Source organism: Hypanus sabinus, chromosome 16, assembly GCF_030144855.1.
Source record: "Hypanus sabinus isolate sHypSab1 chromosome 16, sHypSab1.hap1, whole genome shotgun sequence".
Classification (NCBI taxonomy): domain Eukaryota; kingdom Metazoa; phylum Chordata; class Chondrichthyes; order Myliobatiformes; family Dasyatidae; genus Hypanus; species Hypanus sabinus.
In genome coordinates this window covers 9,388,940-9,414,774 of record NC_082721.1, presented here as the reverse complement: position 1 = coordinate 9,414,774, position 25,835 = coordinate 9,388,940, and the positions used below count along the sequence as shown (strand labels likewise).

The 25,835-nt window shown below is 45.8% G+C and overlaps 1 protein-coding gene across 1 annotated transcript in view; it reads left to right on the top strand.

Annotated features, from left to right (window-relative positions):
* The first annotated feature begins 1,234 nt into the window (after nt 1-1,234).
* The window catches only part of rexo1 (REX1, RNA exonuclease 1 homolog), a 104,435-nt gene continuing 79,834 nt past the window's right edge, over nt 1,235-25,835 (top strand). The window contains exon 1 of the mRNA XM_059991084.1: nt 1,235-1,583. Within this exon, the coding sequence (XP_059847067.1) occupies nt 1,430-1,583 (154 nt within the window). The 5' untranslated portion in view covers nt 1,235-1,429. The remainder of the gene's footprint in view (nt 1,584-25,835) is intronic.

The window sequence follows — 25,835 nt, the reverse complement described above, 5'->3', positions numbered from 1 at the left end:
TGATGCGGAGACTTTATAAGGCACTGGTGAAGCCTCACCTTGTGTATTGTGACAGTTTTGGGCTCCTCATATAAGAAAAGATGAGCTGACATTGGAGAGGGTCCAGAGAAGGTTCACAAGGATGATTCCAGGAATATAAGGGTTATCATACGAGGAACGTTTGATAGTTCTGGGTCTGTACTTGCTGGAATTCAGAAAGATGAAAGGGGATCCCATTGAATCCTTTCGAACGTTGAAGGCCTAGACAGAGTAGATAATGAATGGATGTTTCCCATGTGGGGGGAGTCTAGGACAACAAGGCACAGCCTCAGGATAGAGGGTATCCATTTAAAACAGAGATGCAGAAACATTTCTTATCCAGATGGTGGTGAATTTGTTACCACAGGCAGCTACGGAGGCAGGGTCATTGGGTGTATTTAAGGCAGAGCTTGATAGGTTCTTGATTGGACATAGCATCAAAGGTTATGGGGAGAATCAAAGGTTATGGGGAGAAGACCAGGGAGTTGTGCTGAGGAGGGGAGTAAAATAAGGATCAGCCATGATTGAACGGTGGAGCAAACTCGATGGGCCAAGTGGCCTAATTCTGCTCCTATGTCTTATGGCAAGTGAACTTTATTATTTATTAATTTATTCATGGTAATATATTTATTGTGTTGTGTGTGAGTTATGTGCACTGTGTCATGCATCTTGATCCAGAAGAACGTTGTTTCGTTTGGCGTATACATGTGTACGGGTGAATAACAATAAACTTGAACTTGAAGTGACTCGATGTGAGGAGTGCGAGATTGAGATAAACTCAATACTTGGAAAACCTGACAGGGAAGTGGAGAGCAAAATTCAACAGCCCCAGACTTGCCACACAAAGACAGGTGACTGGCTTTCTGGGTGCACAATGCAAGCGGAGTGCGGAGAAAGAGGCCTGCCTCCTGGTTTGAGCCAATATTATTTTTCATGGGCCAGCATCTTTAGGTGAGGGTGAGGCAGCAAAAAGTACATCCCCCTTTTGACATTGAATAAGCTTCTCGACTACTTACGCATGGTTTCATTCTTATTCGATGCTGATAGGCTGCCTTGCTGATTCACACAGAGGAGAGGGGGAGAGAGAGAGAGAGAGAGAGAATAAAATAAAAAAGTAGTTTAATTACAGCCCATAACAAGCAAAAACTTGCGGCTTCAGTCCCAACTTTGGTCACGTGTGTTGTTGCTGCCCGGTGACGTCAGCGGTCGAAGGACCCAGGTTAAAGAGCCAAGATGGCGGCGGCGGCCGGACCAGGGCGACCGAACCGGGTATCTGTCCGCCGCTGAGCGTCCCTCACACCTCTCAATACATCTCCTCTCCGCCACCAACCCCCGTCCCCTTGTTCCTTGCGTCCACTCTCCGCGGGGTTATTATTATGCCTTGTTCCCGAGGCCAGGTCCCGTGTGCAGAATGCTGCGTCCCACCGAATTTTTCCGCAGCATCGAGTGCCCTTTCTACGGCGCCGGCGGTGGCTGCAACCGGCCCTACTGTCACTTCAGGCACCGCCACCAGAGGCCGAGGGAGAGGCAGCCGGCCGACGAACAGCCTCTAGCAGCCGACCGAGGTGAGTCGGCTCAGGGAGGGTGAGAGCAGTGAGGGGTGAACCGTTATGGGACGGGCTTGCAACCAGCCCTGGCCCCGGTCACTTGGTTCATGGGTGTTCTGTATGTGTCAAATTTTTCATCGGAAGGAGTGTGAGGGCCTTACCCTTTTCTGCATGTTTCCCTATTTACGAATTGAATTGTCCTTAGTCAAAGCATTAATGCAGAGCCATTAACTACCCCAACGACAGAATGGGTCACATTTATAAAGTATAAACCACATCATCATTTTTGTTATTGTGACTTACCTGCCTTGTTTGTTTTATGTAATCGACCCTGGTGGGTCCGCCCAGTGCTCCGAAAAGTCAGTGTACAGTGAAAGTTATGGTTTATCAGTTTGCAGAGATCTCACCAGATGTTGGCATGATCAGCTTTGTACTTCACGATAGAGATACTGTGGCTTTGCTTCTGAGAAGTGAAGCATAATCTGCAACTTTCTCGTAATTCTAATTTTGAGGTCTGCTTGGCTGCTGCCGTTTTTAGTAGATTTTTAAAGAAACCAGGGAAAAATAGGTTTTTGGTGTACAACACAAACTTCACTAAATTCATATGGAGCACTAATATTTTTCATAACTATATTGTGTCTTTTTCCATATGGTAATAATGAGAAGATTGTGTGCACTTCCCTGAATCTACAGAACTATGATGATTTACGGCCTACTTCCACATAATTTCAGAGTAAGCCATGTGTTTTTCTTGGTATCGTCCCAGATATTTTCATTTTAAATATTTGTTAGCCAGAAATGCATTGATCTCAGCTTCTTTTTTTGTCAGATCAGTCTAATCATCTTTCTATGTGAAGAAATCTATAATAACCTTGGTTTCTAAATTTTTTTCAAATTAGGATATTGTATTCTAGCTATCTACGTGTCAATATCAGTAAAGGAAACAGGCTTTCACCTTTCTGAAAGCATTTTACTTGACTCAAAGGGGGCCAGTAGCCAAGTAGCAAAATTTGCTTCTGCCATCAGGGAATCTTTAAACTAGACAGGCATGGTTGGGACTTGAGAGACGAAAATGGGCACATATGGCAACCAAAGAGTAAGCCTAGTGACCAAAATAGCTATATTGAGTATAGATAAGGCCTCTGCTTATAATTTCATCTAGCAGATAAGGGTGAAGAACCGAGGGTGTGGATAGCCTCAGAGGAATGAGATATTGCCATAATAGAAACGTAGCTTAAGAGAAAGGCAGGGCTGACAGCTCAGTGGTCCATGCTTTAGGCATGACAGAGGGACAGGTAAAATTGGAGGGGCTGTGATGAGGTATAACTTTACAGCAGTGCTGAGAGAGGATGTTTATTTATTTATTGAGATACAGCGCGGAATAGGCCCTTTGGCCCTTTGAGCCATGCCACCCCTGAGTTAATCCTACCCTAATCATGGGACAACTTGCAACATCCAATAAGCCTAGCAACTGGTAAGCCTTTGGACTGTGGAGGGAAACCGGAGCACTCTAGAGAAGCATGCAGTCACGGGGCGGATGTACAATCTCCTTACAGGCCGTGGAGGAAATTGAACCCAGATAGTGTTATGCTAACCACTACTCCACTGTGCTGCCCTGGTGTAGTGATTTTTGTAGTGACGCCATTTGGATAGATCTTAGAAATAAGAAAGAGTTAGTCAACTTGATTGAACTATATTACAGACCCTCCACCCCAAGCTGTCAGCAGGAGCTTGAGGAGCACCTTGTCAAGAAAGTAATAAGAGACATAGATCAAGTGGACAGCCAGAGATCTTTTCCCAGGACGGAAATAGCTAAGTCAAGGGGACATAACTTTAAGGTATTGGGAGGAAAGTATGGGGGGAGGTGGTCAGAGGCATGTTTTTTACATGATGTTATGTGTATTTACTAAAAAATATCTTGGATGACAAAGAAATGAGGTTAAAAGTAATGAGTCGGGTCATATATGTATTATGAGCCTTGAAGTGCATTATTGTGGGAAATCTCCAGGGCCTGACCCAAGTGCACCCTGAATTTTATAGGAGGACAAGGAAGAAACTGTGGAGACCCTGGTAGAGAGAATTGCTTCATTATTAGCCACTGGTGAAGTTCCAAAAGACCGCAGGGTGACTAATGTTCCATTGTTTAAGAAGGGTAGCAAAGAAAGGGCAGGAACTACAGGGAGTGAAGCTACGTTCAGTTGTAGTGAAGTTACTCAAGGGAATTCTGAGAGACGAGGTCTACCTTCACTTCAATTGTCAAATCTTGATCAGGAATCGTCACTGTAATTTTGTGCATGGGAGACCTGTTGAACAAATCTTTTTTTTGAAGAGATAACCAGGGGATAAACCATAAAACATAGAAGCAGCATTAGGCTGTTTGTCACATCAAGTTTGCTCTGTCATTTGATATGGTTGATTTATTTTCCCTCTCAATCCGATTCACCTGCCTTCTCGTAACATTTGGTGCCCTTTCTAATGAAAAAACCATCAATCTCTGCATTAAATACACTCATTAACTTGGCTCCACAGCAGTCTGTGGCAATGAATTCCACAAATTCTCTGCCCTCTGGCTAAAGAATTTCCTCCCCATCTCTCAAGTGCCTACAAAATTGCATAATATACAGTAACTTCATTTGCCAAAATGACAGCACTGAGAGCTCTTTCCTGGTGTTGCTTCTTGTCCCATTCCAGATGTGCAGTAGCCAATAAGTGTTGTCCTTATGGACATTAGTAAGGCCTATGACGAGGTCCCACATGGCAGATTGATCTGAAAGGTTGGGTCTCATGGGATTCAGCAAACGAGGTTCTCTCAGAAATGATAGGAAGCAGACAATGATGGTTTAAAGGTTGTTTCTCCTGTGATAAGTAAAACCTGTGATTAGTAGAGTACCCCCAGGGTTAATGTTGAACCTCTGTTATTCATTATTTATGTAGATGATTTGGATATAAATGTTCGTGGCATGATTAGCAATTTTACTGATGATACTACATTGGAGCTTGTTGATAGCGAAGCAGTTGACAATGAATTTCAAAGAAATCAGTTACTGAGTTGGGCTGAAAAAAGGCAAATGAATTTCAACTTGGGTAAGTGTTAGGACAGTCAGACCATTGTATTAGGACTTAATACAGTGAAGCACAGTGCACTGACGAGTGTTGTGACAAAGGGATCTGGAAGTACAAGTGGGCATTTCACTGAAAGCAGTACATAAGTACATGGTGGTGAAGAAGGCATTTAGCATGCTAGCCTTCAGTCAGGGCACAGAATTTAGGAGTAGGGATATTAAGTTGCGGTTATTCCAGTCATTGGTGAGGGTACACTGGAGTATTGAGTACAGTTTTGGTCACTCTGTTATAGGAAAGACATTGTCCAGGTGGTAAGGATGCACAAGAAATTTATGAGAATGCTGCCTGGACTAAAGGGTCTGAGTTATAGGAAGAGATTGGTCTTGATGGATGCTCTCAATTGTGCCCCTATAGAAAGTCCATAGGATTTGGAGACCCATACCAAACTTCTTCAGCCACCTGAGGTGAAAGAGGCACTGTTGTACTTCTTCCACCACACAGCTGGTATGTACAGACCACATGAGATCCTCAATGATGTGTATGTTGAGGAACTTAAAGCTGTTCACCCTCTCAACCCCAAATCCATTGATGTCAGAAGGGATTAGCCTGTCTCCATTCCCCCGTAGTTTTTCGACCAGCTCCTTCATTTTTGTGACATTGAGGGAGAGGTTGTTTTGGTGACACCACTGTGTCAGGGTGATGACTGCTTCTCTGTAGGCTACTCTATTATTTGAAATTAGGCCAATCAGTGTAATATCACAAGCAAATTTAATTAGCAGATTGGAGCTGTGGGTGGTGAGACAGTCATGGATATACAGAGAGGTAAGGAGGGGGCTTAGGACAATACCCTGAGGGGCACCTGTGTTGAGAGTCAGAGGGGCAGAGGTAAGGGAGCCCATTCTTACCACCTGCTGGCAATCTGACAGGAAGTCCAGGATTCAGCTACACAAGGCAGGGTGAAGGCCGAGGTCACTGAGCTTCTTGTTGAGCCTGGAGGGAGTTATTGTGTTGAATTCTGATCTGTAGTTCAAGAACAGCATTCTCGCATAAGCAACCTTCTCCAGATGTGTAAGGACTGTGTGTAGAGCATTGGCTATTGTGTCGTCTGTTGATCGGTTGTGTCAATAGGGAAATTGTAGGGGGTCCAGTGTGGGTGGCAGAGAGCTGCAGATGTAGTCCTTGACCAGCCTCTCAAAGCATTTGATTATTATTGAGGTGAGTGCAACAGGACACCAGATGTTCAGATATGTTACCTTGGTCTTTTTAGGTACAAGGACACTGGTAGATGTTTTGAAGCAGGAGGGGACTTTACACTGGGAGAGGGAGAGATTAAAAATGTCTGTCAACACACCTGCCAGTTGTGCCGTGCACATCCCGAGCATCTGCCCTGGGATGCCGTCCTCTCCGCAGCCTTGTGACTGTCCACTCGTTGGAAGCACATGCATAAGAGAACTTAATCTTACTATCCCTATTGAGAATTGGGATAAAATTCTTCAATTAGTTAGTATATCATCTATATGTGCTAAACATTCATTAATACAGTTTAAAGTTGTGCACAGGGCTCATATGTCCAAAGATAAATTGGCTCATTTTTATTCCTATATAAACCCTATTTGTGACAGATGTCATTCTGAGATAGCGTCTTTAACTCATATGTTCTGTTCGTGTCCACTTTTGAAAAAATATTGGGAATATATTTTTGATATTATTTCTGCAGTATTGAACATTGATTTACAACCTCATCCTATTACTGCAATTTTTGGTTTACCAATGATGGACTCAATCCATTTATCATCATCTGCTTGTCGAATGATTGCATTTCTTACACTAATGGCAAGAAGATCTATTTTGTTGAATTGGAAAGAAGTTAATCCTCCTACTGTATTTCATTGGTTTTCTCAAACTATGTTATGTCTAAATTTAGAAAAAATTAGAAGTGGTGTATTTGATACTTCTATTAAATTTGAGAAGATATGGAGACCATTTATTCAATATTTCCATATGATGTAATATGACCCTGTTCCAAGCCTATTTGATTTTCCAGTTTTAATTTTATATATGTTGAGAGGATCGGAGTTGACGACACTGATGATTTTGTATTTTTGTGAGATATTATAAACAGCCCTTTTTTCTTCCATTTTTTCTTTTTCTTTTTTTTCTTGTTTTTTTTCCCTTATTACTTACTAGATTATTAGTGTCACGTTCTCCTTCGGGTGTAACGAACGCCGAATTTAACGTCCGGATAAACCACAGTTAATAAGAAACAGATCGCAGTAAGATTAACCATTTACTGTTCACTCTTCACATTAACATATGGTGAAAACTGTTGATAAAACAATACAAGATTGATACAGTATTTGTTCCTTCCTTAATATCACATTTCAAGTGTAAATACTTGCAAAGGTGACTATAACTACATTACACTAAGGTGCAGTATACAGGGAGAGTTTACCTGCTCCATTGACTACTTTAAATACACTTCCATGCAAACTATCCGCGACTCTTTAACTAACGAAAGCATAAACATTATCTACCATCGTTACCTCTAACAGGATCAGCATTAACATCTTAGTTCAATATATCGATTATCTATTAACTTACAGCGTTGCTCTCACTGTGATTTCTCATGCCTGCAAAACTGCTTGTGCTCAGGTGAGCCTCGTGGAAAGCCCCCACCCTCGCGCTAATTTCAAACCGGTGTTTTCCCACAAGACGCGGCGAAACCGGATGTGACGTCATCGCATGCCGATATATTTTACATGCAATGAATACACTTTAAACACTTCTAATTCTAACTAGAAAATACTATTGAATGAATTACTAAGCGAAAATATTATAAACTAAATAACTGTCGTAAAGACAGCACACTCCCCGCTTGACCTTCGTAAGGTCACAATGAGCAGAGTACAAAACTTAGTCTCTTAATCAGTCATTGGGTAGAAGTAGAATAACTTCTGTAACTGGCCTTTGGTAAATTTTCACATCGCCTTGGTCGGTAGTCTTCAATTCGATCTTCCTGACATGTCCATCCTCGCTAGGGAATGTAGCAGTGATTCTGGCCATTGGCCAGCTGTTGCGGGTGATCTGCTTGTCCCTGAGCAGGACTAAGTCTCCAACTTGAAGATTCCTGCGGGGTTCTGTCCACTTTCGTCTCTGTTGCAACGAGGGTAGATATTCCTGTCTCCAGCGGGACCAGAACTGATTCGCCAGAGCCTGGACTTGTCTCCATTGCTTTGTGTACAGATCCCTGTCTGAAAAGTCTCCTGGTGGAGGAGGTGCCCCTGCCTTCTGTGTAAGGAGCATTGATGGCGAAAGGATGAAGGGGTTTTCTGGGTCAGAGGACACAGGCAGGAGTGGTCGTGAGTTCATAATGGCTGTGACCTCTGCCATTAGGGTGCACAGTACCTCGTGGGTCAATCGGGTGCGTTGCTGCAGAAACATTGAATCCAGAATTCTTCTGGCGATCCCAATCATCCGCTCCCATGCGCCTCCCATGTGGGAGGCGTGTGGTGTGTTGAACTCCCAGTCGCATCCCTGTTGACTGAGGTACCTTTGCACTGCTCTGTCCATCCCCAGCTCCTTTGATGCTCCTACAAAGTTCGTTCCGCGATCAGATCTTAACTGTTTTGCAGGGCCTCTTATCGCAAAGAATCGCCTGAGAGCATTGATGCAGCTGGAGGTATCCAAAGATTCGATGACCTCAATGTGTACCGCTCTTGAACTCATGCAGCTAAACATGATGGCCCACCGCTTGCTCTCTGCTTGTCCTCCTCTGGTGCGTCTTGTAGTGATAGACCAGGGGCCGAATACATCGAGCCCTACGTTTGTAAAGGGAGGGCAGGCTTCGAGGCGCTCAGGTGGGAGGTCCGCCATGCGTTGAACTTCTACTCTGCCTCGTAGTTTCCTGCAGGTTACACATTTATGAAGTACCGAATTGATCAGTGATTTACCTCCCAAGATCCACAGTCCCGCTGCTCTTATTGCTCCTTCGGTGAGGTGGCGGCCCTGGTGCTTTACCTGTTCATGGTAATGGCGGGCGAGCAGTAAGGATACATGGCTGCCTTTGGGCAGGAGTACTGGACTCTTTTCTGCGGCCGGAAACTGGCAGTGTATTAACCGGCCTCCAATGCAGATGATATTGTTCTTCAGGATCGGGCTGAACTTCCTCAAAGGGCTGTCCTTTGGTATTGGTTTGTTGACTTGGAGAGCTGAAAACTCCCTTGCAAAAGCCACTCTTTGCGTTGCTTTGAAGATGACATCCTTTGCCTGGGCTAATTCGTCCGCGGTGCGAGGCAAAGTACATTTGTGCCATCCCCTACATTTACTGTTTCGGGATGAATGTTTGTGTGATCTGGCCATATGAATGAGGAACGCAAGTCCTCTCATTAAAGAATTCAAAGTGGAGAACCGCCGAAAGCGTTCGTTGGTACCTATCGATTCCGTGAGGTTGGTGGCTCCTGTTTGTATTTGCGGCCGAATTTCCGAGTCTCTCTCGGGTTCGATCAGTTCAAATATCTCGTTCGTTTGAGTCTTTTCCGATGGTGGCTGATGAAGAAAGGGGGGTCCGGTAAGCCAGGTTGTCTGAGCCAGACGGGATGCAGGTAAGGATCTTGATGCATGGTCTGCAGGGTTATCCTCGGTACGTACATAATGCCATTGTTCGGGCTTTGATGACAGGCGGATGCGTTGAACTCTATTATGAACGTACACGTAGAAGCGTTTCGATTCGTTGTAAATATAACCAAGCACGACTTTACTGTCCGTGTAGAACTTGATATCGTCGAACCGTAGGTCCAGCTCGTCCTGGATAAGATCTGCCATTTCCACAGCCAGGACGGCTGCGCACAGTTCGAGCCTTGGAATCGTCGGCTCCGACGGAGGAGTGAGCTTCGCCTTACCCGTTACAAATCCCACTTCGACTTGGCCATCCTTTCCGACTACTTTCAAGTAAGCCACAGCGCCGATGGCCTTGGTGGACGCATCCGAAAAAACACACAATTCTGTGAGCGCTGCCTCGGTGGGTGAGGTCACAGTGTACCTGCGTTGGATATGAAGCTGTTTTAAATCCGGGAGTGAATCTCTCCAAGCCTCCCACTTGCTTCGCTTGTCTTCAGGCAGAAGAGTATCCCAGTCAGAGGGCTCAGACGTAAGTTCTCTGAGAAGGGCTCTTCCTTGAATCGTAACTGGTGTCAGTAGGCCCAAGGGATCGAAAATACTGTTGACGGTGGAGAGGACTCCACGACGGGTAAATGGTTTGATCACGGTCGGCACAGAGAATGTGAATGAGTCGGTCGTTATCTCCCAGAGAAGACCCAAGCTCCTTTGTGTAGGTATGGTTTCTCCATCTAAATCTAGGTCTTTGATTGCTGGAGCACAGTCATCGTGTGGAAAGGCCTCCATTACTGCCTGCCGGTTTGATGCAAACTTATGCAAGCGGAGGTTTGACTCCGCGAGTGAGGCTTGTGTACGTCGGAGCAGATCGATTGCTTCCTCTTCTGTCCGTAGTGATATCAAACCATCGTCAACGTAGAAGTGCCTTTCTACAAACTTAACGGTGTCGTCACCGTGCTCCTGTGCACCCTCTCTGATGGCTCTTCGCAGCCCATAGATGGCCACGGCAGGTGACGGGCTATTGCCGAAAACGTGGACTTTCATCCGGTACTCGATAACTTCTTTGTTGATGTCGTTGTCCTTATACCATAAGAAACGGAGGAAATCGCGATAGTTCTCCTGTACCAAGAAGCAATGGAACATCTGCTGGATGTCCGCTAAGATCGCGACCTTCTCCTTCCGGAAGCGCAGCAGGACCCCGAGTAGGGTATTGTTAAGGTCGGGGCCTGTGAGAAGCGCGTCATTTAGGGAGACGCCGGAACACTGGGCACTGGAGTCGAAGACCACCCTGATCTGATTGGGTTTTTGTGGGTGGTAAACTCCAAATGTTGGGAGGTACCAGCACTCCCCGCCTTCCGGCAGTGGTGGTGCTACTTCGGCATGTCCGTTAGCGAAGATCTTTCCCATAAATGCTATATATTGCTGTTGCATCTCGGGTTTCCGGTTCAGGGTTTTTTGTAAGGACGTGAACCGCTTGACCGCTTGCTCTTTGTTATTTGGCAACCGCTGGCGTGGTTCTCTGAAGGGTAGTGGGGCGACCCAATTATTTGCTTCATCCCTGAAGACTTTGGTGTCCATCATTTTTAAGAAGAAGACGTCTTGAGCTGATGGAGCAAGTTTATTGTCATACTTCGTTTGAGCGAAGACTGACTGGCCCAACGACTCGTCGCTTGCCTCGCGCTTGTTAACGCCTTGTTGTGCTTCCTTGATATACATGGAACTTGTGCAGGGTTGAAAAATCGAATGGCGGCCACTCTCTAGCACATTGGTCTTGAGTGTGTCGACCGTCGGTTTGTGTACGTCACCGAGACACACCTCTCCTATCACCACCCAGCCCAGATCCAGACGTTGCGCGAAGGGGGCGTCGAGTGGTCCATTGACCTGCTGCCTAACCTTGTGTACCTGGATAACATCTCTTCCTAATAGCAGGAGTATTTTCGCTTTCGGATCCAGTTCTGGGATGTGTTTGGCGATGTGGTGGAGATGCGGCTGGTGTAGCACCGCACTTGGTGTCGGGATTTCAGCGCGGTTATTCATGATTTCGTTGCACTCTAAGAGCGGAGGGAGACAGATGACGACTTTACCATCCAGGGACTCGATCTGGATGCCTTCTGCCTTCCTTCCTTGGGTTTTCATGTTGCCTGAGCAAGTTTTGAGGTAGTATGGGAACCGCTCACTCTCAATGTTGAACAATTTAAAGAACTCTGGACTGACTAGCGAACGATTGCTCTGATCGTCCAGAATCACATAGGCTTTGATGGCCTTGTCTTTGGCTCTTTTAGGGTACACCTTAGTGAGGCAGATCTTGGAACAAGAACGACTTGACTGAGCTTGACCGCAAACTTCTGTACAGTTCGTGCTGACAGCTATTGACCTAGAGTGAGCCTCTCCCTCCCCGCCGTCCTGTTGTGGGGGTGAAGGAGCGCTCTCGGTTTGTGGTGACAGGTCGGGATGCATGGCCTCGACGTGATCTGGGCTGCCACATTCCGGACACTTCACGGCGATCGTACACTCTCTGGCGAGGTGAGAGGTTGAGGAACAGCATCTAAAACATATTCTTTTCTCCTTGAGAAGAGCCGTCCTCTCTTCAAGGGGTTTTTCCCTAAACATTCTGCATGCTTTCAGGGGGTGAGGTTTGTTATGCAATGGACAATACTTGCCAGGGTCGTTGTTAGTCGTAAGGGCTTCGGTCTTGAGCACTGACACGGGTTTATCAATGTTGAAAACATTCGAAACGGATCTGCCTGGCTTGGTGTAAATCGAACTGCTTCCTGGACCTACAAGGCTAGGGTCGTTTCGCCTCTTCGCCTCCTTGCACACAAACCTAGTGAGGAGCTCAAAGGGAGGAAATCGACCATCGTGGTCTTCCTTGTACTCTGAGGCAACAGTCAGCCACTTGTCCTGCAGCCCAAATGGAAGTTTGTCCACAATTGGTCTAATCCCGGATGGAGTATCTAGGAATACTAGACCAGCTGAATAGCCATCTTCTTTGGCGCCTTGGATCTCCATGAGTAAATCTCCGAATTCTCTTAACTTAAAGTGATCTTTGGCTGACACCTTAGGAAAGTTTTCCAGACGTCGATATAGCGCCCCTTCAATAATGTCGGGGGACCCATATCTCTCCCAAAGTCTCTCCCACGCTTCGCTTAAGGCTAGCTCAGGTTTGTTGATGTACACTGAACGCATGCGTCTCACCTGGTCGCGTGATTCTTTCCCCAGCCATTTCGCCATAAGGTCCAACCTTTGGGTTGCACTGAGCTGGACCCCGTCAATCACGTTGGTGAATGTGGAGAGCCAAGCACGGTAATTTTCGGGTTTATCGTCAAACTGGTACAGTCCCGAAGTGACGAGATCCCGTCGTGCTAAATACTGCAGCGTGGGATCGGCTGCAAGCGGCATGCGGGCTGGAGAAGTACGTTGGCGCCCATATGACTGAGAACGCACGTTTCTCATGGAATTTGCCATCCTGGATTCAACCTCCGCGTCTCTTCGCATCGAACTTTGTAACTTTGGTGTCAAAGTATATCGGTTGTCAGCTCTTTCATTCTTGACTTCATCGCGGGGCCGCGAGGGTAAATTCTCTTCCTCGTAGCTGGGGAAGTTATCGAATAGGTATGGAGAGGGGAGACGAGCCTGCCTGTCTGCTTGATATTGTACATAGTCGCTCGTGCGTTCCAGTCTGGTCCTTTCCAAAGCAGAACTTGTTTCGGTCAGATCACGCGACCCTTCAGCTTCTTCTATGTACTCTGCTTCCATCCTGGCAGCTTCTCCTTCTCCTTCTAGCTGCAGCACATGCAACTCTGTCGATATTTTTGTCATTTCCAACTGGGTTTCGGCTTCTCTGGCGGCCCTTTCGGCTTCTTTGGTGGCCAGTTTCATTTTCAAAACTGCCTCTTGTTTGGCGTAATGCAGTCGCACCTTGGCGGCTTCTGCCTTGGCTCTTGCCTGTGTGGACTTACTTGATGTCGTTCTACTGCCCTTGTCGCTGGGCGCCATCGACTTGATCCCGGATCGAGCTGACATTGCAGCACTTGGAACACCTGATAACGCCTGGGTGGGCTTACTTGATGTCGGTTTACTGCCCTTGTCGCTGGGCGGCGTCGACTTGATGCTGGATTGAGCTGACATTGCAGCACTTGAAACACCTGATAATGCCGCTTTTTCACTGTCACGTTCTCCTTCGGGTGTAACGAACGCCGAATTTAACGTCCGGATAAACCACAGTTAATAAGAACCAGATCGCAGTAAGATTAACCATTTACTGTTCACTCTTCACATTAACATATGGTGAAAACTGTTGATAAAACAATACAAGATTGATACAGTATTTGTTCCTTCCTTAATATCACATTTCAAGTGTAAATACTTGCAAAGGTGACTATAACTACATTACACTAAGGTGCAGTATACAGGGAGAGTTTACCTGCTCCATTGACTACTTTAAATACACTTCCATGCAAACTATCCGCGACTCTTTAACTAACGAAAGCATAAACATTATCTACCATCGTTACCTCTAACAGGATCAGCATTAACATCTTAGTTCAATATATCGATTATCTATTAACTTACAGCGTTGCTCTCACTGTGATTTCTCATGCCTGCAAAACTGCTTGTGCTCAGGTGAGCCTCGTGGAAAGCCCCCACCCTCGCGCTAATTTCAAACCGGTGTTTTCCCACAAGACGCGGCGAAACCGGATGTGACGTCATCGCATGCCGATATATTTTACATGCAATGAATACACTTTAAACACTTCTAATTCTAACTAGAAAATACTATTGAATGAATTACTAAGCGAAAATATTATAAACTAAATAACTGTCGTAAAGACAGCACAATTAGATTAGTTTTTTTGCATAATTTTTTTTTCTTTTTTCTTGTTTTTTTCCCTTATTACTTACTAGATTATTAGATTAGTTTTTTTGCATAATTTTTTCTTTTTCTTTTTTCTGTTTTTTTTATTATATTATGATATACCTAGGTTTGCCTTGTTTATTTGTATATTGTATTGTCCATGATTTGGGAATACTCATTTATACTGTAATCATTGCTTATGTATTCTTTCATGTTCAGTTGAAATGTCTATGTTTGTAATCTCATTATTTATGTATCAATTTTATTTTGTTGATATTAATAACAATAATAAAAAGATTGAAAAAGAAAAGAAAAGAAGCACATGAATACTTCAGCCTCCGAGTTGACCAAGGTGGCTCTCCTGGGGGGCTTAGTGTTGGCGATATCGAACTGAGCATAAAAAATAATTTAGCTCACCTAAGAGAGGGGCAGCGTTGTTGGCAGCACCACTGTGCTCAGCTTTGAAGTCTGCAGTGGTGTGCTGACCTCGCCATAAACTGCGTGTTTTGTTAGTGGAGAGTTTTGTGAATGGATCTTATCCCTGTCTTGTTTTGCTGCCTTGATGACTTTGTGCAGGTCATAGCTGCGTTTTTTGAGTTACTATTGGTTACTGACAATGTAAGCTCTGTGTTGCAGAATAAGTGCTGCTCCTACAGAACTGTTGATCCAGCATTTCTGGTTTGGGTAGAACCTGACTGATTTCTGGGGGATAACCTCCTCAATGCGCTTATTTGAAATAGTGGCTGAGGGAGACACATTAGCAATGTTTGAAAGCCATCTAGCTTTAGGAACATGGCTTTTAAACATTAGTAAGCACTTGGATAGGAGAGGTTTAGAGGACTGAGCCAAATGCAGGCAGATAGGATTAGCTTACCGGGCTACACTGTTGGTATGGGCAGGTTGATTTGAAGAGACCTTCCATACTATGGGACTTTGTGATTGAATATTAATGGCATTTCCTTTTTAATATCTTTATTGAATCTTCAAGCTTTCTTCCATTTTATGAATTTCAGTTATTTGTAACTTTCTGCAAAAAAAAAGAAAGGAAGAAAGAAAGAAATTTTCCATATTGGTGTCAGGGTAAGGATAATTGGTTATGTTGAAAAAGCTAGGGTACTTGTATGTATGATTTAAGAGGATATTGGAATATTTTGGGGTAACCAAATAACCAGCAGCTGCAGAAATTGGCTAAAGAAGTAGAATTTTGTTCCCTACTTGAGGAGGGTTTATTGTCAAGTGTGAGAAACTGTATTTTGCATGCCGAATATTTAATCATATCAGTACATCAAAGATGAGGGCCTCTGTTGATCAGGGATGACTGTGGATATTCAAAGTTCGAAGAATGTTGCATTCTAGCTATCTACACGTTGATGCGCGAGCCAGGGCAGTATGATATGGCGAGAAAGCTGTTTTTTTATATGCAGCAGGCTCCCTGTGTCCCCACAACTGATGAATCCAAAGGGAGAGCAGATATTGATACAGTTTGACACCAGTGGTGTCACAGGAGTTGCTAGTCAGTATTGAACTTAACGTAGGACTGCTTTAGGGACTCCAGCTCTAGATTTTGCCTCTGGGTTTACTCCCAGAGTCTTTCCCAAGAGTTGAGTATAGCTGCAAGGCAGTGGAGATTTGAGATTAGAGTTTCCTTCTCCAAGATGAGCTGCCATCCATGGCTGATGAGTTTCATCTGTCCAAAGCAACTGGTTTTAAGGCACAAGTAACCTGCCTTTGCCCCTTCTGGCAGTAGAAATAGTTCCATTGAGCTTAGAAGCCACGCCCTAAGCCACACAGCCAGGAGCTGAACTTGGTTGTCAGAAGCTATTTGAGACACATTTCGTTGGGAGTATTTAATAGGTAATGGGAGCTTATCCTCATGTAACCCCCCCCCCCCCCCCCAAACCCCAATTATGACAACCTTGAGAAACCTACATCAAGGTAGTACAAGGGAAAAGCAGTAACAATGCAGAATAAGTAGTCATAGAAGCATAGAAAACCTACAGTACAATACAGGCCCTTCGGCCCACAAAGCTGTGCCGAACATGGCCCTACCTTAGAGCTACCTAGGCTTTACCCATAGCCCTCTCTTTTTCTAAGCTCCATGTAGTCATCCAGGATGCCTTTGGCCCACCTAGTCTGTGCCAACTATTAATCTGCCTAGTCCAGTCTTCGTGGACCTGGACCATAACCCTCCATACGCCTCCCATCCATGTACCTATCCGAAGTTCATTTAAATGTTGAAATCAAACCCACATACACCACTTCTGCTGGCAGCTCATTCCACTCTCTCACCACCTCTTAGTATAGAGGTTCCCCTTCATGTATTCATCTTAAAAGATTTCACCTTTCACCCTTAACCCATATCCTGTAGTTCTAGTCTCACCCAACCTCAGTGTAAAAAGCCTGCTTACATTTACCCTATCTATACCCTACATTTTACAAACCCCATTTCCAGAAAAGTTGGGATATTTTCCAAAATGCAATAAAAACAAAAATCCGTGATGTTAATTATAGACAATAGACAATAGGTGCAGAAGTAGACCATTCGGCCCCTCGAGTCTGCACCGCCATTCTGAGATCATGGCTGATCATTCACTATCAATACCCAGTCCCTGCCTTGTCCCCATATCCCTCGATTCCCCTATCCATCAGATATCTATCCAGCTCCTTCTTGAAAGCATCCAGAGAATTGGCCTCCACCGTCTTCCGAGGCAGTGCATTCCACACCTCCACAACTCTCTGGGAGAAGAAGCTCTTCCTCAACTCTGTTTTAAATAACTGACCTCTTATTCTCAATCCATGCCCTCTGGTACTGGACTCTCCCAACATCTGGAACATATTACCTGCCTCAATCCTATCAAATCCTTTAATTATCTTAAACGTTTCAATCAGATCCCCTCTCAATCTCCTCAATTCCAGCGTGTACAAGCCCAATCTCTCCAATCTCTCTGCTTAAGACAGCCCTGCCATCCCAGGAATCAACCTAGTGAATCTACGCTGCACTTCCTCAATTGCCAGAATGTCCTTCCTTAAACCTGGAGACCAAAACTGTACACAATATTCCAGGTGTGGTCTCACCAGGGCCCTGTACAAATGCAAAAGAACATCCTTGCTCTTGTATTCAATTCCCCTTGTAACAAAGGCCAACATTCCACTTGCCCTCTTCACTGCCTGTTGCACTTGCTCATTCACCTTCATTGACTGGTGAACTAGGACTCCTAGGTCTCTTTGCATTTCTCCCTTACCTAACTCGACACCGTTCAGACAATACTCTGCCCTCTTGTTCCAGCTTCCAAAGTGGATAACTTCACATTTATTCACATTGAATGACATCTGCCAAGTATTTGCCCACTCAGTCAGCCTATCCAAGTCTCCCTGTATTCTCCTAACGTCCTCTTCGCATGTCACACTGCCACCCAGTTTAGTATCGTCAGCAAACTTGCTGATATAGTTTTCAATGCCCTCATCTAAATCATTGACATAAATCGTAAAGAGCTGTGGTCCCAATACAGAGCCCTGTGGTACCCCACTAGTCACCTCCAGCCAGTCTGAGAAATACCCATTCACTGCTACCCTTTGCTTTCTATCTGCCAACCAGTTTTCTATCCATGTTGAAACCCTGCCCCCAATGCCATGAGCTCTGATTTTACTCACCAATCTCCTATGTGGCACCTTATCGAATGCCTTCTGAAAATCTAGGTACACAACATCCACTGGCTTACCCTCGTCTAACATCCTTGTTACACCCTCAAAAAACAACAGATTAGTCAAGCATGATTTGCCCTTGGTAAATCCATGCTGGCTCGGCCTAATCCTATTTCTGCCATCTAGATGTGCCACTATTTCGTCCTTAATAATGGACTCAAGCATCTTCCCCACGACTGACGTTAGGCTAACAGGGCGATAGTTCTCCGTTTTCTCCTTCCCTCCCTTCTTGAAAAGTGGGATAACATTAGCCACTCTCCAATCTTCAGGAACTGATCCTGAATCTAACGAACATTGGAAAATGATTACCAATGCATCCGCAATTTCCTGAGCCACCTCTTTTAGAACCCTCGGATGCAGACCATCTGGACCCGGGGATTTATTAGCCTTCAGTCCTACCAGTCTACTCATCACAGTTTCTTTCCTAATGTCAATTTGTCTCAATTCCTCTGATATCTTATGACCCTGGGCCATCCATACATCTGGGAGATTGCTTGTGTCCTCCCTGGTGAAGACAGATCTAAAGTATGCATTAAATTCTGTTGCCATTTCCCTGTTTCCCATAACAATTTCTCCCAATTCATTCTTCAAGGGGCCAACATTGTTCTTAACTATCTTCTTTCTCTTCACATAGCTAAAAAAGCTTTTGCTATCCCCTTTTATATTCCTGGCTAGACTCTCATACCTGATTTTTTTCTCTCCGTATTGCTTTTTTAGTTACAATCTGCTGTTCCTTAAAACTTTCCCAATCATCTGTATTCCCACTCATCTTAGCGCTGTCATACTTCTTTTTCTTTAATGCTATACAATCTCTGACTTCCTTTGTCAACCACTGTGGCCCCTTCCCCCTCTTTGAATCCTTCCTTCTCATTGGAATGAACTGCATTTGCATCTTTTGTATTATGCCCAAGAATATCTGCCACTGCTGATCCACTGTCTTTCCTGCCAGGGCATCCGCCCATTTAACTTTGGCCAGCTCTTCCCTCATGGCTCCGTAGTCTCCTTTATTTAATTGCAACACTGACACCTCTGATCTGCCCCTATCCCTCTCAAATTGTAGATAAAAACTTATCATGTTATGATCACTACTTCCTAATGGCTCCTTTACTTCAAGATCACTTAACAATTCCTGTTCATTACACATCACCAAGTCCAAAATAGCCTCGTTCCTGGTTGGCTCAAGCACAAGCTGTTCCAAAAATACATCCCTTAGACACTCCACAAACTCCCTATCCTGGGGTCCAGCACCTACCTGATTCTCCCAGTCCACCTGCATGTTGAAATCTCCCATAACGACTGCATTACCTTTAACACATGCCAATGTTAACTCCCTAATCAACTTGTACCCAATATCCACGCTACTGTTTGGGGGCCTGTACACAACACCCATTAGGGTCTTTTTACCCTTACTGTTCCTCAGCTCAATCCACACAGACTCTACTTCCCCTGTTCCCAAGTCACCTCTTGCTAAGGACTGAATCTCATTCCTCACCAACAGGGCCACCCCACCCCCTCTTCCCATATTTCTGTCTCTACGATAGCACGTATACCCTGGTACACTCAATTCCCAGGCCTGATCCCCTTGCAGCCATGTCTCCGTTATCCCAACAATATCATAGTTCCCCATTTTCATCTGAGCTTCAAGCTCATCTGTCTTATTTCTGACACTACGCGCATTCAAGTATAGAATTCTTAGCCCATTCCTCCTCTCTTTGCTTAAAACACTGTCTACTGTACCTAACCCAGCTCCTTGAACTTCCATCGGGCAAATTGCACCCTGAATTTTGATTACCTTCTCAAGATCACCCAAACCTTGTACACATTTAACCCCATGCACCTTCTGACCAACCCTCTGGATCTGGATCCCTGCCCCCTGCACATCTAGTTTAAACCCCCCCGAGCAGCACTGGCAAATACTCCTGCAAGAATGTTAGTACCCCTCCGGTTCAGATGTAGACCATCCCTTCGAAACAGATCCCAATGTCCCTGGAACAAAGACCAATTATCCAAAAACCTGAACCCTTCCTTCCTGCACCATGCTCTCAGCCTCGTATTAATGTGCATAATCATTCTATTCTTCGCCTCACTCGCACGTGGCACAGGTAGCAATCCCGAGATTGTCACCCTGGAGGTCCTGCCTTTCAGCTTCACTCCTAACTCCCTGAACTCTCTAAGCAGGACCCCCTCACTCACCTTACCTACATCGTTGGTCCCTACATGGACCACTACATCTGGGTTCATGCCCTCGTTCTCAAGAATAGCCTGCACCCGATCTGAGATGTCCCGGACCCTGGCACCAGGGAGGCAACATACCATCCGAGACTCCCGATCTGCCCCACAAAATCTCCTATCTGCCCCCCTGACTATAGAATCCCCTAAAACTATCGCTCTCTTCTCTTCCCTCCTCCCCGTCCTAGTTGAGGGTTCAACCTCTGTGCCAGAGGCAGGACCACTACAACTCATTCCTGGTAGGTCATCCCCATCAACAGTATCCAGTACAGTATACTTATTGTTAATGGGAATGGCCGCAGGGGTGCTCTGCTCTCTCTGCCTGCTCCCCCTGCCTCTCTGGACCGTCACCCATCTGCCTACTTCTTGGTTTTTTGGTGTGACTACCTCCTGATAACTCCTATCTATCTCTGCCTCCACCTCCCGAATGATCCGTAGTTCATCCAGCTCCAGCTCCAACTCCCTAACTCGGTCTGATAGGAGCTGCAGTTGGACGCACCTTTTGCAGGTGTGGTCATCAGGGACAACTGTGTTGACCCTGACCTCCCACATACTGCATACGGAGCACACCACTGCTCTGACTGTCTCCCCCATACCTGAACTGGATTAATAGAATAAGTCTAAAAAGCACCTAGCAACCTTACCTTCTTCCCCTCAGCGAGCAATCACACAAGCTTACCGAAGTCCCCTTACGCCGAAGCCCACTTAGCCAAAGCCCAGGACTCTGCTTCCACGGACTCCGCTGCCCGCTCTGAAAAGAAGTCCTGCCTTTTAAAGTGCGCGCTCGACGCTGACGTTACTCGCGCCTGCGCAGATCCCCCTCCTCTACAGGTATTGACCAGGTAGGCTTAAATCCTACCTACACGGTCGAATTCTCTGAGCTCCCAGCTGAATCACAAGCTGTAACTTGCTCCCGATTCAAATGACCATTCTGAAAAGAAGTCCTGCCTTTTAAAGTGCGCGCTCGACGCTGACGTTACTCGCGCCTGCGCAGATCCCCCTCCTCTACAGGTATTGACCAGGTAGGCTTAAATCCTACCTACACGGTCGAATTCTCTGAGCTCCCAGCTGAATCACAAGCTGTAACTTGCTCCCGATTCAAATGACCATTCTGAAAAGAAGTCCTGCCTTTTAAAGTGCGCGCTCGACGCTGACGTTACTCGCGCCTGCGCAGATCCCCCTCCTCTACAGGTATTGACCAGGTAGGCTTAAATCCTACCTACACGGTCGAATTCTCTGAGCTCCCAGCTGAATCACAAGCTGTAACTTGCTCCCGATTCAAAATTCACATGAACCTTTATTTAACTGACAAAAGTACAAAGAAAAGATTTTCAATAGTTTTACTGACCAACTTAATTGTATTTTGTAAATATACACAAATTTAGAATTTGATGACTGCAACACACTCAACAAAAGTTGAGACAGAGGCATGTTTACCATTGTGTTACATTGTAGCGATGTGCTACACACAGCGTAGTCGTAAGTCGTTTCGGAACTAGTTTATTCAAACTTTGCAGTGCTGGAATTTAAATCCCTAGCACCCTCCTTTCCGGGCGGAAATGACATCGGAGGTGCATTACCAAAGTCTCCCCCTATGTGCTGGCTTTGTGAGCTGGTTCGCCTGCGCAAAAAGTGGGTCGCCACATAATCCACCCCCCCCAGATCCGGCGATACACCCCCCAATGCCCCACAGTCTGGATCAGCCTCTGTTTGGGAGGTCTGCCTCTGCGCCACGGTGCCTGAACCTCGACCGGCTGCGCCAAGCCCACATGGGCTGGTTTGAGTCAGTCCACCGTGAAAACCTCCTCTTTCCCCCCAATGTCCAGAACGTACGTGGACCCGTTGTTGTTGATCACCTTGAACGGCCTCTCATACTGCCGCTGTAGCAGTACCCGGTGTCCACCCCTTCGTACAAACACAAACTTACAGTTTTGCAGGTCTTTGGGTACATGGGTCGGGTTCCGTCCGTGCTGTGAAGTTGGTACGGAGGCCAGGTTGCCGAGCCTTTCGCGTAGCCTGTCCAGGACTGCTGCGGGTTCTTCCTCTTGCCCCCTTGGGGCTGGTATGAACTCTCCCGGGATGGCCAGGGGCGCGCCGTACACCAACTCGGCCGACGAGGTGTGCAGATCCTCTTTGGGGGCAGTACAAATACCAAGCAGGACCCAGGGAAGTTCGTCCACCCAGTTAGGTCCTCTCAGGTGGGCCATGAGAGCCGACTTCAAGTGACGGTGGAAGCATTCCACCAGTCCGTTCGACTGTGGGTGGTAGGCAGTTGTGTGGTGCAGCTGCGTTCCCAACAGGCTGGCCACAGCTGCCCACAGGCTAGAGGTGAACTGGGTGCCTCTGTCGGAGGTAATGTGGGCCGGTACCCCGAAGCGTGCTACCCTGGTTGCGATCAGTGCTCGGCCGCAGGAATCGGCAGATGTGTCGGTGAGCGGGACTGCCTCTGGCCACCTCGTGAGCCGATATACCATTGTTAGGAGGTACTGCGCTCCTCGGGACACTGGTAGGGGGCCCACGTCATCCACATGAATGTGGTTGAACCTCCGGTGGGTGGGTTCAAACTGCTGCGGCGGGACTTTAGTGTGCCGCTGCACCTTGGCTGTTTGGCACTACGCGCATGTTCTGGCCCATTCACTGACCTGCTTGCGAAGTCCGTGCCACACGAACTTGCTGGAGACCAGCAGGACAGATGGGTGTGCCAAACCGTGTATGGAGTCGAAAACCCGCCGCCTCCAGGCTGCTGGGACGATGGGGCAAGGTTGGCCAGTAGCCACGTTGCACAGGAGGGTCTGTTATGAGTGATGGACAGTGGGGTACAGAGTTAACTATTCCCCTCCTGAGAAACACGAACTATTACTGTTGCTATTGTTGTGGTTTCTCGTGCCCCACAAACGACCAGGAGATGCAGAAGATTCTTCAAGAAGTATTAAACTTTAATTTGCAAATCAAAGCTGAGACAGTCATTGAGCTAGTCGCCGATCGCCCATCGATCCTTGGACATAGCATGTTTTATAGCAATCTCCTGGTTTAGTTGCATTAGCATATCCAATCGGTCTACAGTTGCATATCACAAGTACATACGCCACTATTGTTTCTACCCATTGACTTAATCATGTTGTAATCTACATCTCTTAGCTACCTCTCATTAACACACCATTATAAACTACATCTCTTAGCTAGCCTCTCATTAACACCCCATTATCTTCTACATTCTTAAGATTTTATTCTACTAAATTGGATACATGCATAGCAAATAGCAAGCTCAAAGCTGACTACATAGTTTTGGTTACACAGCAAACAATGCAACTTTTATACTCCAATATATCCCCCCTTTGAGACTAAGAGTCCGTGCACAAAAGCCCCAATAAACTCAAGCACTTATTCCCAAATCTCGGGTTAAACTATAATTTTCTGCGCCAAGACCTTAAAGTATTCTCTCCCTGTTACCCTGGGCCGCTGAGCCAAAAACCTGTCCCTCTGTACCTGAGACAGGGAAAAAGACTCAGAAGCCCTTACAATCTACTCCCACACTGTCGTTTTGCTCTTGTTCATCCTGCAGGTGTTGTAGGCTGTAACGATACATTTTCGGTGTTTCTTTCTCCACTAAGCTTGCTTCAGTAATTGCCACGAGCATCAGAAATTGTTTGGTTGCAGCACGCACTACAAGAGACTTGAGACAAGGAAGAAAACAGCACAGCACAAGCACACAGCTCAACAATACAATACAGACAGTTATTGCCATTTTAGTCAGCCATGCTCCCCATCTTCCAAGTCTACTTTCTAACCAGTCAAATAACTGATGTCCAAACCCTGCATTCTGTGCGCATACCTCGCACTGTGACAAGACAAAGTCCACTGAAGCCTGTAAATAGGGTGACCAAAAACCATCCTCCTTTATTTTCTTTATCACTTCCCCCTTTGCACAATGGTCAATCCCATGCGCTTCTGAAATCAGAATCGGCAGTAGAGGGGTGGGCGCTACCAACAAACCGTCTTCCATGCTCTGCAAGCCTTCTGGGTTCTGCTTGGCCCCCCTTCATCTCCACATTGTCTGTTCTGCCAAAGTTGCCTTACCTTGTATTTCAATTAGGTCCTCTACCACAGGTTCTGGAGCTAGGCTGACCTGAGGGGCAATGACAGCTGATGCACATCCAGATGCTTTTCTGGCTGCCTCGTCCACAGCTTGATTTCCCTTTGTTATTACATCATTTCCCTTTTTATGTGCCTGACATTTTACTATAGCCAATGCTTTAGGTTTCATTATGGCTTTTATTAAGTCTAGAATTTGCTGGCAATGTTGTATGGGATCTCCACTACTTTTTTAAAAATCTCTCTGTTTCCATACTGCCCCGAACAAATGGCAAACTCCATGAGCATATGCCGAATCAGTTTAGATGTCTACTTTCCTCACCTTCCATCATTTCACACACAGCTGTCAGGGCTTTGACTTCCGCTAGTTGGGCGGAACACGGTTGGGGACAGGACTCCATCTTAATAATCTTATAGCTCGACTGATCCTGCTGCACTATTGAGAACCCTGCATGATTTCCATCATAATCCCTATAACAAGAGCCATCTACGAACAGAACCTTTTTATCTGCATCCTCTAGTGGTTCTGACGGTAAATCTGCTCTTAATTTGGCAAATGTCGTTGTCTTCCCTACACAATCATGGGGTTCTCCTTCATAGCCCAAAGGGACAAAATCAGCTATATTACTGGTAGTGCATCTCTGTATAGTTATGTCTGGAAATGTCAATAGCATCTGATAAAGCTGCTATCCTGGCTGGCATCAGCACAAATTTCCCTCTTTCCAGCAATTCTGCTACTTTGTGGTGTGTGTACAGTCACAGGATAGCCCAGGGTTACAGATGATGCCTTTTCATATGCATAGTACAGCACCGCCAATCCCTGATAACAGGGTGGATACCCCTGAGCCACCTCATCTAGTCTCGTACTGTAGTATGCTATCGGCTGCTTTGCTTTTCCCGTGCCTGTCTCTTGTGTTAGAACCGCTGTGACATAACCCTCCTGTTGGTTGGATACATACAAATGAAAAACCTTCTCGTAGTCAGGCAAAGCTAATGCTGGTGCTGACTGCAATTCCTGCTTAATAGTATTGAAAGCTATCTCCGCCTTGCCATTCCACTGTAAGCCGTTCTTCAAATTTGTATGTCCTGCTTCTTTCTTTATCTTTCTCAAAGGTGCCACAATCTCAGCATATTCTCCTATCCAATGTGAGCTGTACCCTGCCATTCCCAAAAACGTCATCATCTGCCCTGCAGACTGGGGTTTTGGAGCCTTAGTTATTGCCTCAATCTGATCTGGTGGTATCGCCTTCACTCCCTTGGATATTACCCTGCCTAAGTATTCCACTTGTTGCATACAAAAATGCAGTTTCTTATTGGACACTTTATGTCCTCCGTGCGCCAGCTTCTCTAACAGAGTTATAGTGTCCTGCTCACACTGTTCCTTACTGTGGGAGCAAATCAACAGGTCATCCACATACTGTAACAATGTACTTTCCAATGGTATGCCCTCTAGGTCTGCCTTCAACACCTGATTAAAAACGTCCTGAATGTTTAAACCCTTGCGGCATTCTGGTATAGGTACTGAGCACCTTTGTAAGTAAATGCAAACAGATACTGACACTGGTTGGCCAGAGGAATGCTGAAGAAAGCCGAACACAAATCAATCACTGAAAAGTAACTTGCTTCTGGTGGAAAATTAGTCAAAAGCGTGTGTGGGTTGGGGACTACCGCTGGTCAGTCCTCTACCACATCATTTACCGCTCGCAAATCATGCACCA